General features: G+C 43.4%; 1 protein-coding gene across 1 annotated transcript; it reads left to right on the forward strand.

The window, feature by feature from the left end:
* Positions 1-8,473: 8,473 nt before the first annotated feature.
* Positions 8,474-16,963, forward strand: LOC115131517 (proline-rich protein PRCC-like). The gene is made up of 7 exons (XM_029663299.2): positions 8,474-9,421; positions 9,536-9,583; positions 12,172-12,651; positions 14,243-14,341; positions 14,600-14,746; positions 15,018-15,083; positions 15,413-16,963. The coding sequence occupies exons 1-7, from the start codon at positions 9,095-9,097 to the stop codon at positions 15,497-15,499; spliced, it is 1,254 nt and encodes a 417-aa protein (XP_029519159.2). The 5' UTR covers positions 8,474-9,094; the 3' UTR covers positions 15,500-16,963.
* Positions 16,964-16,994: the final 31 nt, after the last annotated feature.

Raw genomic sequence — 16,994 nt, forward strand, 5'->3', positions numbered from 1 at the left:
TGAAATTGACTAGTATGGGCTAGGCTTGAAACCGAGGTAGCAAAGATATTGGAATTCTGCAAGATTACATAACCTCCAAGGATTTTAAGATAAATAAACCTACCAAAACACCAACAAAATCATTATTTTGTATTTGATTTGCTTTACCTCAGATTAAAATTGTCTATAATATTCCACTGATACAATATCATTGATGTATCTGAGTAGCCTATCTAGGGAGATCCAATTCAATTTTCTCCACTATTGTGTCAATCCAAAAGGGGTACTGTATTTGGCTTTATTTTCTTTCACACCGTCCTTTGTAGCATGGTTCCAGAAACCATATGGTGAATGAATGTGTAACCCCACAATTCAGCTTGGTGCAGCTCTGCTGGCTAGTAGTGTGAAAAGGGTTGGGTAGTACACAAGTTTCAAATGAAATGTCCAACTGAACTTTTTTTATTTTAAATGTAACCTTTATTTAACTAGGCAAGTCAGTTAAGAACAAATTCTTATTTACAATGACCTGCCTACCTGGGAACTGTTATTCAGGGGCAGAACAACAGATGTTGACCTTGTCAGCTCAGGGATTTGACCCAGCAACCTTTCGGTTACTGGCCCAACACTCTAACCACTAGGTTACCTGCCGCCCCAATTTTATGTCCCAGGGTTTCTCCTGTTATTTTCAATTTAAGACAAAGTGTGGGAATATTGAAAACTCCAAAGAACCTGTACAAATCTGTGTAAAAATGATTGACATTAATGGATATATCAAGTAAATGTAGTTTTAGCAGTACTTTCACAGGGTTCATTAGTGAGCACTGTCCAGGCGAATTGCTGAATTTCCGTCAAGGGTGGAAGAAATTTGATCTCATAACAACATATTTTTATGCCCTTAGGGAAGACACACCACAAACACGGACAAACACCCTTACATCAGAACACTCATATGAGAGCACTTGACAAGGAGTCCTACCCCATTGCAACTGGGGTAGTACATCTTGGAACTTAACAGAATCTTTGTAACTATGCCTCTTTTAAGACATTATGCATCGAATAAAGATAAACTCTATTTGGAATACCTTGGAGCAGAGAGACTCATCACTCTTTACATTCACCAGAACACAAAAGCAGTGTGACCATCAGTTGGCTGAAAGAGTCCAGTCTTCCTGTTAGATATTAGTAAAAATCCAAGACCAACCAAAATATATCCAACTAAACCAAACCCGTTTGATGTGATGCCAGACTAACCATAGTGCCTTAGTCTCGCCTATACACTTTTGACACTTCATCGTATAGCATCTCAAGTATCTCGTTTGACAGGTTCTGTGCAGCACAGTCAAAGGTTGCAGAAAAACCTGTCAGCAGGTTTGGGTCCATCCACACTTATGCCTAAGAATAGCTTCCTGGGTATTCCAAACAAGGCATCTGCAGCTACAATTTTAGTCCCATTTGCCTAAAATAAATTACTCCCACCTGTCAAATCCATATGGTTGTTTCTTGCTGTATACCCGAGGACATAGAGAGGTTCTTCTGACATCTGAGGAGGCTGGTGGAATCCAACTACTAGTATTGAGTACATGCCCAGTGGGAAAAACTTGGTTGAAAGGATGTCAGTATGATGTCGTTTTATGACATCTTATTTTGGTGACAAACTGGTTGAAAAATTATGTTTTTTAAACCAACCAGAAAATAACTTATTTTTCTGACCACCATATGACCAGTTGGTCATAATTGTGACTATCTGACCAGCTGGTCATAATTCTGACCTCTATAATATGTGATATATTATGTAGCCTACTGGTCATAGTTAAGACCCCATCACAGACCCCATTATTACCTAAGCTGCTAGTCGGAAGTCCTTGTATGACTCCTTTGTGAAGTTCCTGTAAGATCGAATTTCTCCTCCAAATAAAGTAGGGGAAATGAGAACCACAAATGTTGTTGTTGGGTATTCATGGATCAGTATTTCAACCCAAACACGGTGTGCTGAGTAAAGACAGTAAAAGTTGCTAAAATACACTCACTTTGGATCAACATGATAGCAACATTAGATTTGTAAATGATCAGTACTATTATATATTCTATGCAGAATATCACTACTACAGTTCGTCAGATTATGCAGAATAGTGCAGAAAAGCTAGAATGATCAGCTGCTGATGAACAGGTGCTCTAAGGTCAATTGAAAGCTCATTGGATACAGTACATACCTCCCACAATTCCAAATGAAGAACAATGTTTCTACCATTGCGAAACCTAAGGATGCCAGTGCCACAGTCTCTACAACACCAGATCTCACCGCCTCCCTCCTGTGACACTCCACAACTGACACAGCATGCTGTGTCTAGTGGAGTTGAAGTTCAACAGCTGGGATGTGAAGCAACAACTCCTGCAGTGTCCTCTGTATCAGTCTCTTGGTCTTGGTCTTAGTCTTTGTATATTTAAAGGGTTAATTTTCCTGAAAGGTTTAAAGGATGTCCATGTACTTGAAAGATACCATGTACCAATAGCTTATTTTTTGTCAGATCACCATAACAATGGTAGATTTGTACCTGCTGGACCTACTGGACCTAATACACAATAGGTACCTACTGTTCTCATTCAATAGGGAGATTTGTTTTTAGGGTTAGTGTTTGGAATTTAAAAAAACATTTTTATGGTTAGGCCCATCAGGTGCGTGTTCAGCATAGGGCTGAAATCTATCTACATGTCAGAGTCCAATCTAATTGTTTTGTATCCTTTGACAATACCGACAATTATTTAAATTAACCCTTTTTTTGGTTTGATATGACTTTTATGAATATTTGATAGGATATTGTACCATAGGATATTGATCTATGGGGGGAATAACATTTTCCATGTCAAAGTCAAGGTGCACAGAAAAGGTGGGTTTGCAGAGTCTGATGGTGTGTTCAGTAAAGTTGATGGATGTGAGTGGAAGACTGTGACATTGGAAAATGGAGCAAATGGGAGATGTATTTTGGGAGACCCAATTGCTTTCGCGCAAATGGTGGAGGATGCATTGGAAAAGGTGGAGTTAACCAGAGTTACCAGGAGTGGTATGTGGTTGATTTATTGTGTATCGGAAGAACAAAAGGAACCGGTAAAAGGTGTCATCTCTGGCATCTCGGTGGAAATTGAGGCTCCATGTCATAAACACCACATACCAGGAGCAGTGGAGGAACGTAGGAAATGTATGGTGAATGGACAGAAGAAGGGAAGTCTATATGGTATTGATATTTGATGAAGAGTTTCTGGGGTTTGCTGGGGTATATGAGATACGCAGTGAGATGTTTGTGAACAAGCCGTTGCAATGTCGTAATTGTAAAAGGTTTGGGCATTTGTCAAATGTGTGTAGAAGGAATAAATATGTTACTGAATACTCAGTCAAATCAAATTTGATTTGTCACGTGCTTTGTAAACAACATGTGTAGACTGACAGTGAAACGCTAATTTACAGCCCTTCCCAACAATGCAGAGAGAAAGAAAATAGAAAAATAATAGAAAAGTAAAACACATAATAAAATAAATAATAAATACACAAACATGGCTATATAACACGGGGTGCCAGTACTGAGTTGATGTGCAAGGGTACGAGGTAATTGAGGTAGATACTCCATATATACAAAAGTATGTGGACACCCCTTCAAATTAGTGGATTCGGCTATTTCAGCCACAGGTGTATAAAATCAAGCACAAAGCCATGCAATCTCCATAAACAAACATTGGCAGTAGAATGGCCTTACTGAAAAGCTCAGTGACTTTCAATGTGGCACCATCATAGGATGCCACCTTTCCAACAAGTCAGTTCGTCAAATGTATGCCTGCCCCAGTCAAATCTAAGTGCTGTTATTGTGAAGTGGAAACATCTAGTCGCAACAACGGCTCATTCCGCGAAGTGGTAGGCCACACAAGCGCGTAAAAATCATCTGTCCTTGGTTGCAACAATCACTACCGAGTTCCAAACTGCATATGGAACCAACGTCAGCACAATAACTGTTATTTGGTAACTTCATGAAATGGGTTTCCATGGCCGAGCAGCCGCACACAAGCCTAAGATCACCATGCACAATGCGAAGCGTCGGCTGGAGTTGTGTAAAGCTCGCTGCCATTGGATTCTGGAGTATGTTTTCTGGAGTGATGAATCACGTATCACCATCTGACAGTCCGACAGAGGAATCTGGGTTTGGCGGATGCCAGGAGAACGCTACCTGCCGAATGCATAGTGCCAACTGTAAAGTTTGGTGGATGAGGAATAATGGTCTGAGGCTGTTTTTCATGGGTTGGGCTAGGCCCATTCGTTCCAGTGAAGGGAAATCTTAACGCTACTTACATTATAGACGATTGTGTGCTTTCAACTTTGTGTCAACAGTTTTGGGAAGGCCCTTTCCTGTTTCAGTATGACAATGCCCTTGTGCACAAAGCGAGGTCCATTCAGAAATGGTTTGTCGATGATCGGTGTGGAAGAACTTGACTGGCCTGCACAGAACCCTTACTTCAACCCCAACGAACACCTTTGGGATGAATTGGAACACCGACTACGAGCCAGGCTTTATCGCCCAACATCAGTGCCCGACCTCAATAATGTTCTTGTGACTGAATGGAAGCAAGCAGTGTTCCAACATCTAGTGGAAAGCCTTCCCAGAAGAGTGGCTGTTATAGCAGCAAAGGGAGGACCAACTCCATATTAATGCCCATGATTTTGGGATGAGATGGTCGACAAGCAGGTGTCCACATACTTTGGTAATGTAATTTATGTACATATAACTAGGAGTAAGTGGCGGATAGTAAACATTAGCAGCAGCGTATGTGAGGAGTCAAATAGGGCCAATGCAGATAGTTAAATAGTTAACCAAATAGCTACCCAGACTAACTATTTAGCAGTCTTATGGCTTGGGGGTAGAATCTGTTCAGGGTCCTGTTGGTTCCAGATTTGATGCATTGGTACCGATTGCCGTGCGGTAGCAGAAAGAACAGTCTATGACGTTGGTGGGTGGAGTCTGACAATTTTTAGGGCCTTCCTCTGACACCTCCTGGTATACAGGTCCTGGATGGCAGGGAGCTCAGCCTCAGTGATGTACTGGGCCGTACTCACTACCCTCTGTAGCGCTATGTGGTCGGATGCCAAGAAGTTGCTATACCAAGCGGTAATTTACAATAGTCCACGATCGGCTCCTTTGTCTTGCTGACGTTGAGGAAGAGGTTGTTGTCCAAGCACCACACTGCCAGGTATATGACTCCTCCCTAAAGATTGACTCATCATCGTCAGTGATCAGACCTACCACCATCATGTTGTTGGCAAACTTAATGATGGCATTGGAGTCGTGCGTAGCCACGCAGTCGTAGGTGAACAGGTAGTACAGGAGGGGACTAAGCATGCACCCTTGAGGGGCCCCGTGTTGAGGGTCAGCGTGGCAGATGCGTACTTGCCTAACATCACCACCTGGGGGTGGCCCATCAGGAATACCAGGATCATGTTTCAAAGGGAGGTGTTCAGTCCCAGGGTCCTTATCTTAGTGATGAGCTTGGAGGGCACTATGGTTTTAAAAGCTGAGCTACACTCAGTGGATACACAGTGCTGCAATTGTGTAAGAGTGAAAGAGGTTGAAGTAGCAATCTGTCCAGCCGGTCTCCTATGCAGAGGCATTGGAAATTGCAGAAGGAGCAAGTGGAAATTAGGAAGAAATGTCAATAGACATCTTGAAGTCTGGAAAAAATGTTTATTAGTTGAAGGATCCTGAAATTCTGATAGTAAAGAAGGTGGATTTCGTTGCGTTTATTGCGCATGTGACAAATTATACATGCCAAACAAACAAGAAATAAAAGAAACTGGATATAATTGTGAATGTGGCTAAAAGGTTTTTGGATCTCCAGCAGTGGTGGGAAAAGTACTCAATTCTCATACTCAAGTAAAAGTAAAAGTCACCCAGTGAAATACTACTTGAGTAAAAGTCTAAAAGTATTTGGTTTAAAATATACACTCCTGTTCAAAAGTTTGGGATCAGTTAGAAATGTTCTTGTTTTTGAAAGAAAGGCACATTTTTTGTCCATTAAAATAACATAAAATTGATCAGAAATATAGTGTAGACCTTGTTAATGTTGTAAATAACTATTGTAGCTGGAAACGGCTGATTTGGAAACGGCTGATACAAGACCATGGTGCTTGCCTACGGAGCTGTGAGGGGAACGGCACCTCAGTACCTCCAGGCTCTGATCAGGCCCTACACCCAAACAAGGGCACTGCGTTCATCCACCTCTGGCCTGCTCGCCTCCCTACCACTGAGGAAGTACAGTTCCCGCTCAGCCCAGTCAAAACTGTTCGCTGCTCTGGCCCCCCAATGGTGGAACAAACTCCCTCACGACGCCAGGACAGCGGAGTCAATCACCACCTTCCGGAGACACCTGAAACCCCACCTCTTTAAGGAATACCTAGGATAGGATAAAGTAATCCCGCTCACCCCCCCCCCCCCCCCCCTTAAAATATTTAGATGCACTACTGTTCCACTGGATGTCATAAGGTGAATGCACCAATTTGTAAGTCGCTCTGGATAAGAGCGTCTGCTAAATGACTTAAATGTAAATGTAAATGTAATTTTAAGGGAAATATCTGCATGGGCGTACAGAGGCCCATTATCAGCAACCATCACTCCTGTGTTCCAATGGCACGTTCTGTTAGCTAATCCAAGTTTATCATTTTAAAAGGCTAATTGATCAAAATAAAACCTTTTTGTAATTATGTTAGCACAGCTGAAAACTGCTGTTTTGATTAAAGAAGCAATAAACTTGTCCTTATTTAGACTAGTTGAGTATCTGGAGCATCAGCATTTGTGGGTTCGATTACAGGCTCAAAATGGACAGAAACAAAGAAGTTTCTTCTGAAACTCATCAGTCTATTCTTGTTCTAAGAAATTAAGGCTATTCCTTGCAAGAAATTGCCAAGAAACTAAAGATCTCGTACAACACTGTGTACTACTCCCTTCACAGAACAGAGCAAACTGGGTCTAAACAAAATAGAAAGAGGAGTGGGAGGCCTCGGTGCACAATTGAACAAGAGGACAAGTACATTAGAGTGTCTAGTTTGAGAAACAGACGCCTCACATGTCCTCAACTGGCAGCTTCATTAAATAGTACCCGCAAAACACCAGTCTCAACGTCAACAGTGAAGAGGCAACTCCGGGATGTTGGCCTTCTAGACAGAGTTGTAAAGAAAAAGCCAAATCTCAGACTCTTTTTATTGGCCAGTCTGAGATGTGTCTTTTTCTTTGCAACTCTGCTTAGAAGGCCAGCATGCCGGTACTATTTAATTAAGCTGTCAGTATATGGCAGCATGCACCTTTAACGTTTGTTTGCAGCCCGTTATAATACCATAGAAGAAGAAGAAGAAGAAGAAGAAGGGAGCACGGCAGCAAAATGGTTACCAACGTAATTAAATAGGATCATAAACTGAGTTGTTCGAGACCTGAATGCTGATTGGCTGACAGCCTTGGTATTTCAGACTGTATATAACGCATATGACAAAGCATTTATTTTTACTGCTCTCGTTGGTAACCAGTTTATAATAGCAATAAGGCACCTCTGGGGTTTGTGATATATGGCCAATATACGATGGCTAACAGGCTGACGACACTGCTCGCGTCGCAAAATAAATGTAGAAATCTATATTATTCAATTATTGCACCCACACTGCTCGCACGCGCCAATGAGCGTCTGCATTGCCAAAGGCTAAAATTGAAGTTAGTTCTATTTGTGATGCAGATCGCGCTGCAAGCCCTGCCTCTCCCATGTCCTCATTCGTTTATAGAAGCAGGTACCCACGTGCCATCTCCTCATTGGTTATACCCACGTGGGTGACTGAAAGACGATCGAGATCGTTGGCGGTAATACATCTAATTTATGAAAGTTGCCAATCGCAATATAAAGTCCAGAGAAGAAAAAGCCTGGAAGGAGGAGAGATGGCTAGAAACAATTCGGTTGACCATTTTATATATGGATTAATTGTCAGAGTAGAGGACCTTGTGCATTTCAGGTAAAATAACAACTCAATGTTTATATCCCTGGACAATTTAGCTAGCAACCGAAAGCTAGCTAAACAGGACAAATTAGCTAGCAAGTGCAAGCTAGCTAGCTAAATTGCCATACATGTTTAATGCTTTCGACCTGTCCCCAAATTAATGTAATTGGTTCAGAGTTTGTTTTGATATTTTAACCTGCGTGTCGTGATCGCGTTTGGTGTGGGGGGGACAAAATACATTTATGCACGATGGAGCACGCGCACAGCCGGTTTGGGTTCCATGTAAGGACTGTGTCCAGGCATTCTGCATTGCGCATAAGAACAGCCCTTAGCCGTGGTATATTAGCCATATACCACATCTCCTCTGGCATTATTGCTTAATTAGATGGCGGTGAAATGTCATTTTTTCCCCCATTTCCATAAAAAAAATGTGCAATCCCTTTTCCAAACTATGAAAGGCAGCACCACCCAACAAGGAAGCATCTAGTCTGCCGGAAAACCAAACGAAGAAGGTGGATTTGCGTCGAAGCTGCGCAATTAGTAGCAGCTTGAACACTTCTGTTTTGCACGCATCCATCCATGGTATTAGAGACCCCCAAAAGGATAAGCTAGCGATTGCTGTTATTGGATGGAACGAGCTATTTTGGTGGAGGAAAGAAACCATGGGTATTGACTGCATAATATTCCGTGTAACGTTAACCTAGAACTGGCTTAACATTCACATTAAAGGTATGTTAAGCACCTGCCGAGGCCTTGTTTGCTTCGAGTCTAGTCAGTAATCGGCCTGTTTGGAACATTATTAACTTACTCTGCAGTGGCTCGACTTGAGCCGCAGGATTTAGCCTCTAGTTAGCCTTTGGCGAGAATTGTTTACCATTTGAAAATTAGCTATATAAAGTTTGTCATAAATGTAAATTGTTGTCCACAATTTATTGGTTGTTCTCATGAAGTAAGCTTCGTATACGTGTACGGCCAAACAATTTTAGCTAGCGAACGTTAGCTATCGTAAACTTGGCAGGTGTGGGTCGGTGGGTGCAGCTAGCTAGTTAGCCATATCAGTATTTACCCGCTACGTATGTCAAAGCTGCTCCAGAAACATCAACAATGTCTTTGGTAGCGTATGCTAGCAGTGATGACAGTGATTCAGACGAAACGTCTGACGTTAGTTCCATCGTCCCGGGTAGCAAACGTGGGGGGCTTTTCGCACGCCTCCCTGACCCCAAAAGATCTGCCTCAGAGGCACTAGGAAACGTGCGACCAAGCAAAGGGACAACACACTTCTCTTCACGGAACACTGTGTCAAACGATGGCGACGAGGACTCAGTTACCCGTTCTCAACCATCCAAGGGAGGGTTGCCTTTCGACTTACCTAAACCGAAGAAGCGAACAGAGCCTGTCAAAATCCCTATACCTGAGATAAAGAGAGGGGATGTAAGTAACAGGGCCACAGGCTCATAACCATGCTAGATTTTAAACATTTAATGTGCTTGTTTTGAAATGGATTAAAAGTGTTGAGTTCAAAATGATCCTATGTCTTGTCAACAGTCTGACTCTGATGAAGATGAACCAAGGAGAAAGAAATCCCTGCCCCAGGTAAAACATTATTTGCATTTTAGATCATTTTCAGTGACACATTCTCAGTATATTTAACCATTATTCAACTAGGCAAGTCAGTTGAGAACTAATTATTATTTACAATGATGGCCAAACCCGGGTGACGCTGGGCCAATTGTGCGCTGCCCTATGGGACTCCCAATCACGGCCGGAGGTGATTAAAAAACTATATATATATTTCACCTTTATTTAACCAGGTAGGCTAGTTGAGAACAAGTTCTCATTAACAACTGCAACCTGGCCAAGATAATGCAAAGCAGTGCGGCACAAACGACAACACAGAGTTACACATGGAATAAACAAACATATTCAATAATACAATAGGGGGGGGGGGGAAGTCTATATACAGTGTGTGCAAATGAGGTAAGATAAGGGAGGTAAGGCAATAAATGGGCCATAGTGATGAAATAATTACAATATAGCAATTAAACGCTGAAGTGATATATGTGCAGAAGATGAGTGCAAGTAGAGATACTGGGGTGCAAAGGAGCAAAATAAATAACAGTATGAGGATGAGGTAGTTGGATGGGCTATTTACAGATGGCCTATGTACAGGCGCAGTAATCTGTGAGCTGCTCTAACAGCTGGTGCTTAAAGCTAGTGAGGGAGATATGAGTCTCCAGCTTCTGTGATTTTGCAGTTTGTTCCAATCATTGGCAGCAGAGAACTGGAAGGAAAAGTGGCCAAAGGAGGAATTGGCTTTGGGGGTGCATAGTGAAATATACCTGCCGGAGCTCGTGCTACGGGTGGGTGCTGCTATGGTGACCAGTGAGCTGACATAAGGCGGGGCTTTACCTAGCAAAGACTAATAGATGACCTGGAGCCAGTGGGTTTGGCAACGAATATGAAGCGAGGGCCAGCCAACGAGAGCATACAGGTTGCAGTGGTGGGGAGTATATGGGGATTTGGTGACAAAATGGATGGCACTGTGATAGACTGCATCAAATTTGCTGAGTAGAGTGTTGGAGGCTATTTTGTAAATTACATCGTTTAAGTCGAGGATCGATAGGATAGTCAGTTTTACGAGGGTATGTTTAGCAGCATGAGTGAAGGATGCTTTGTTGCGAAATAGGAAGGCAATTCTAGATTTAATTTTGGATTGAAGATGCTTAATGTTAGTCTGGAAGGAATGTTTACAGTCTAACCAGACAGGTATTTGTAGTTGTCCACATATTCAGAGCCATCCAGAGTAGTGATGCTGGACGGGCAGGCAGGTGTGGGCAGCTATCGGTTGAAGATACATCAGCTACTTGGGTGAAGGAGAAATGGGGGATGCTTGGGCAAGTTGCTGTGTGGGGGGGGGTGCAGGGCTGTGGACTGGGGTAGGGGTAGCCAGGTGGAAAGCATGGCCAGCCATAGAAAAATGCTTGTTGAAATTCTCAATTATAGTGGATTTATCAGTGGTGACAGTGTTTCCTAGCCTCAGTGCAGTGGGCAGGTGGGAGGAGGTGCTCTTATTCTCCATGGACTTTACAGTGTCCCAGAACTTTTTGGAGTTTGTGCTACAGGATGCAAATATCTGTTTGAAAAAGCTAGCCTTTGCTTTCCTAACTCCCTGTGTGTATTGGTTCCTAACTTCCCTGAAAAGTTTCATATCGCGGGGGCTATTCGATGCTAATGCAGTACGCCACCAGATGTTCTTGTGCTGGTCAAGGGCAGTCAGGTCTGGAGTGAACCAAGGGCTATATCTGATCCTGGTTCTAATTTTTTTTTTTTATGGGGCATACTTATTTAAGATGGTGAGGAGAGCACTTTTTAAAGAATAACCAGGCATCCTCTACTGATGGAATGAGATCAATATCCTTCCAGGATACCCGGGCCAGGTCGACTAGAAAGGCCTGCTCGCTGAAGTGTTTTAGGAGCGTTTGACAGTGATGAGGGGTGGTCGTTTGACCGCAGACCCATTACGGACACAGGCAATGCGGCAGTGATCGCTGAGATCCTGGTTGAAGACAGCAGAGTTGTATTTGGAGGGCAGACTGGTTAGGATGATATCTATGAGAGTGCCCGTGTTTACGGATTTGGGGTTGTACCTGGTAGGTTCATTTATCATTTGTGTGAGATTGAGGGCATCAAGCTTAGATTGTAGGATGGCCCGGGGTGTTAAGCGTGATACAGCCTGGAAATGTGGACGTAGGCCTTGCCAACCATACCTATCATGTTCTAAGCCCTCATCTAAGTCGCCACTAGCCGGCCTCCGCCCAGTACCCTGCCCTGAACCTTATTCACTTTTCTAGCCGGCTACCACTTGGTACTCTACTCTGCACCCTAGACTGCTACCCGATGTATATAGTCATGAATACTGGTAACTTTAATAATGTTATACGGTTTCACCCACATTATATGAATACACAGTATTTTAGTCATGATTCATCCTAAATAACTTATTTAAAAAATGTCAGGATTCTGTGTATTGTTTGTTCTTCTAGTTATTAATGCACTGTTAGATCTAGGAACATAAGCATTTCGCTGTACCCGTGATAACATCTGTAAATCTGTGTATGCGACCAACAAACTTTGATTTTTTTAGGACCTGTTTTCTTTCTCTCTTTCCATCTCTATCTCAGGGTCCTGGCACTGGCCTTTCCTCCCTCCTGCCTCAGCCAAAAAACATGGTTGTGAAGGAGATTCAGAGGGCCCTAGTGCCGCACACCCTCACCAAGCGGCCTGAGCCAAGGAAACCCACAAAGCCCTCCTTAGGGGCCTCCCAGGGCCACCTCAGCTCCAGTGCATCCCCCTCCGCCATCAAAGCAGCAGCTAAATCGGCTGCCCTGCAGCTAGCGAGGCAAATAGCTGCTGAGGAAAGTGACGAAGAACTTGCCCCCGAGAACTACTTCTCCCTGGAAGACAGCGCCAAGCCTCTCCCCGCTGTGGTCCCCAGCTTGAACCCGGAGCCTGTCCCCACCTCAGGCCTGCTACCTGCTCCTCCAGGCATGCAGCGTGGTACATTCCAGTCAGATGCCCCTCTGGACTTTAGCGCAAACCAAGAGGGAGCTTGGGGAGGTCAACAGCTAGGGGTGTACCAGCAGCCCTCGGCAGAGCCTCAGGTACGGAGAAAATGTTGGGTCAATGGATACACTACATAACCAAAAGTGGACACATGCTTGTGGAACATCTCATTCCAAAATGAGCATTAATATGGAGTTGGTCCCCCTTTACTTTAATAGTAGCCTCCACTCTTCTGGGAAGGCTTTCCACTATGATGGAACATTGCTGCAGGTATTTGCTTACATTCACAAGAGCATTAGTGAGGTTGAGCGCTGATGTTGTGCGATTAGGCCTGGCTCGCAGTTGGGTTTATCAATTCATACCAAAGGTGTTTGGGGTTGAGGTCAGGGCTCTGTGCAGACCAGTCCAAGTTCTTCCACAACGTTCTCGACAAACAATTTCTGTATGGACGTCGCTTTGTGCACGGGGCATTGCCATGCTGAAACAGGAAAGGGCCTTCCCTAAACTGTTGCCACAAAGTTGGAAGGTAAGAATCGTCTCAACTGTCATTATATGCTGTAGCGTTAAGACTTCCCTTCACTGGAACTAAGGGGCCTAGCCCGACCCATGAAAAACAGCCCCGGACCATTATTCCTCCTCCACCAAACTTTACCGTTTTCACTATGCATTCGGCAGGTCGCGTTCTCCTGGCATCTGCCAAACCCAGATTAGTCCGTCGGACTGCCAGATGATGAAGCGTGATTCATTACTCCAGAGAATGCGTTTCCACTGGCGGCGAGCTTTACTCCACTCCAGCCGACACTTGGCATTGCGGATGGTGATTTTAGGATTGTGTGCAGCTGCTCGGCCATGGAAACCATGAAGCTCTCAACAAACAGTTTTTGTGCTGACGTTGGTTCCAGAGGCAGTTTTGAACTCTGTAGTGAGTGCTGCAACTGAGGACAAACTACTTTACATGCTTGGGCACTCGGCGGTCCCGTTCTGTGAGCTTGTGTGGCCTACCACTTCGTGACTAAGCCGTTGTAACAGCACTTACAATTGACCCGGGCAGCTCTAGCAGGGCAGAAATTTGACGAACTGACTTGTTGGAAAGGTGGCATCCTATGACGGTGCCACATTGAAAGTCATGAAGCTCTTCTGTAAGGCCATTCTATTGCCAATGTTTGTCTACGGAGATTGCATGGCGGTGTGCTCAATTTTATACACCTGTCAGCAACAGGTGTGGCTGAAATGGCTGAATCCACTCATTTGAAGGGATGTCCATATACTTTTGTGTATATCTAGTGTGTAGCTCTTTATCCCTCTAGCTAGCTAGATGGACATATATAAGCTTAGCAATGCATTGTGTAAAACTATGTTGCCAATACATCAAAATAAACTCCAATAATACTCAACTTCCACAATAGACCAAATACAATAGACCTACTGTGCATTACCAACTCAAATGTCCAACTACAACTTATTTTAGATGAGAGCAAATTATGGATATCAGTCGTACCAAGCTGATATTCAGTTTCAAACATCAGATGTACTATGCCCAGAATTGATCCTTATTGACCCCTGAGTTTGGCACACAACAGTTTGCTGTAAAATTTCTTGTTCTCATCTGTTGAGATGACTCAGGGTGGTGTAATGCTCTTGTGTCATGTTGCATTGATACAGGCTAACAAAAAACATCCTGTTGGATAGGGTTACTACAACGAGGCTTACTACCAGGATACAGAGTCTGACCCAGCGTTGCCCGAGCCAGAGCAACCTAGTTCCTCCGCCCTGTTTGATGATGAAGCGGTAAGAATGTTTCTTGACTTGACATTGGTCTGTTGGCTTGTTATTGATCAGGAACGTGATTTTCCCCTGAACAATCAGTAAGCCTTTCCCTTCTGACATCCTGTATATCACTGAATTTGACCTACCCCAAAACCAATATCCTGTTTTTCTTGATTCGTTTTATATTGTCCTGATTGCATCCATAATTGTCAGCATAGTTCATACACTGAATAGAGGTTGCTGCTTCAAGATATAGAAGAGTATATTTTCTGGTTGCAGTTCATGAGGCTGCAGGGGAAGAGGAACAGGGGCAAGGAAGAGGTGAAGTTCCTGGAGATTAAGGGAGATGACCAGCTGAGCGGCAACCAGCAGTGGATGACCAAGAGCATGACGGAAGAGAAGCAAGAGCGCAAATCCTTCAGCAAGGTGAGGGAGATTTGCACTGGAACCATCCCCATATTGCTTACACTTGTCCATTCTTTTCAGATCTGTTAACATCAAAGGGTTAGGTGCTAGGAGCTGAATTGGAACCTGGATTGTAGTAGTGATGATGTGGTAGGGGAATGTAAGGCGACAGTGGATTTCGAGTTGAGGAGTTGGTAGGTTAGGACTTTTTTCATGTCGCTTAATGAGGATTTTGTTATCTGATCTCAACCTTGCTTGGGCTGACTCCCTAACCTCTTCCCTATGTCTGTAGAAAAAGGGAGACCAACCCACAGGGCAACAGCGACGCAAGCACCAGATCACATACCTCATCCACCAGGTGAGTAAATACTGTTTACATTGCTACAGTACTGTCTTGGACCCTAACAACAAGGTCCCATTCAGTAGACTCAAACCGGAGAAAAACAAAATGTGTTCCCACTGGACAAATTGTCCTCTTCTGTTGAGAATTTAAAAAAAAATGTTTTTCCCTGTTTGGCGCCTACTGAACACAACTTGGCACACCTATCACTGGCAATCATTTTGGAAACACTTAACATGCATGGTTATTGGCCTCATATCAACAGACCTGGATTTGACCAGATATGTGATTTTTACAAGCAAAATGTGTCAAAGTTTGAGTTAACTTGTAATTCTGATCACCTATAGGCAAAGGAGCGAGAGCTAGAGCTGAAGAACAACTGGGCTGACAACAAGCTGACTCGCCGGCAAACACAGGCCAAATACGGCTTTTAAGAACCGTAACAGAAGGCTTGGTGGCATGCATAAGCCCCCCCCCCCCGGAGATTTAGAGTAGTAGTCCAGAAGATTTTCTCAACATGGGGCAGATACCCTTGCCGTGGGGGAGGGGTTACACACCTCATAGACCCATCCTTGGAGATGTTAGCACTGACTTTCCTTTTTGTCCCCCCTGTTTGTGGGCCTCCCTGGATTTGATACTTAAAACATTGCTGATATAAACAGTAGTTTTGGTGGTCTATTTGATATTTGTTTGTTGGCTGCATAGGAAATCAAACTAATCAGACTGCTGCACACATGCTTTCCTGGGAAATTGTATTTAAATGCAATTTTATGTGGTGGTGGTATTTCACCAGATTACACATTACTGATAATTGGTCGTTCCAGTCTGAGCATAAGAGGAATGTTTTCCTTGCGGAATCCATATTTTATGTTTCCAATGGTGGGACAGTGATCTGCTCTAAAATTGTCAATCCAACCACAAGCTTCCCCTAGTTTTTTAAATGTTAGGAAACACTTTTTTTCCTTGGTGGAATTTCCCTGTTGTGATGTATTCCTAACAGGTCAGGTTGAAGCATCTCTTTACTGGATTTTGGGGGAGAGTTAGTCTTTGAAAGGAGCCAGAAACTCCTGTCTGCCAATAAACACAATCATATACAGTGACTTATTGGTATTATAATGAACTGTGCAATTTGAATAAATACTGCCTGTTGCTCAGCCTGTGGAGAATCTTGTAGGACGTTGCCTTCTCTTCAGAGGGAGCATGGATGTGAAATTGGATCCGTTTTGTATTTTACCATCCTGGCTAGCTAACCAGGTTTTTAAGTCTTTTGCCAGACCTCAACATTTAGTGAGAATTTGGGAATCCATGTTTCTGAAGGGTGCTCTCTGCACATTCTGCTGGTGTTATAGCGTTATGATAGCAATTCTGGATCTATAGACAGATACTGTATGTATAAGAAATATGCTACGGTACATTCCTTGCTTACACTTACCCAATCCTCTCAGATCGTCACGGGTGTGAATTAAGAGAAATGGAACCTGGAAGGGCAGTTTACTAATCATTACACCTGGATAACCCCCCCCCCCCAAGAAAATGCTGAAAACCAGCATCTCGGTTCTACCTTTCGTGATGAGCTAGCTCGTGTTTTGTATATTGACTCCTATTAAGTAAAAGCAGATATCATGTAACCATGTTCACAACTTGGCATTGGCAGGGACAAAGACTGGCACTGCCAAAAGCACCCCATTGGGGACAATGCTATAGACAGACTGCTAGATTTCTAAAGGTGTTACGGCTAACTATTTTAGGCACTCAGATCTTAAAGGTCTGTGCTTTGCCAAGCTAATTAGGAGGCATTTCAATACTGTATATCTAAGAGGCAGGGGAAATACCTTTTTGTTTTACCCTATACTGTTACATGTTTTGTGCTGTTACAATAAATGTATTTCATTTCCTGACTTGCCAGATTTGATACGTATTGTCCAACAC

This window comes from Oncorhynchus nerka, linkage group LG7, assembly GCF_034236695.1.
Source record: "Oncorhynchus nerka isolate Pitt River linkage group LG7, Oner_Uvic_2.0, whole genome shotgun sequence".
In the NCBI taxonomy this organism is placed as follows: Eukaryota; Metazoa; Chordata; class Actinopteri; order Salmoniformes; family Salmonidae; genus Oncorhynchus; species Oncorhynchus nerka.

Coding starts and splice junctions, on each gene's coding strand:
- LOC115131517 (XM_029663299.2), top strand. CDS start 9,095: ATGTCTTTGGTAGCGTATGCTAGCAGTGATGACAGTGATTCAGACGAA. Junction 9,584..12,171: donor GAAAGAAATCCCTGCCCCAG/GTAAAACATTAT, acceptor TCTCTATCTCAG/GGTCCTGGCACTGGCCTTTC. Junction 15,084..15,412: donor TCACATACCTCATCCACCAG/GTGAGTAAATAC, acceptor GATCACCTATAG/GCAAAGGAGCGAGAGCTAGA.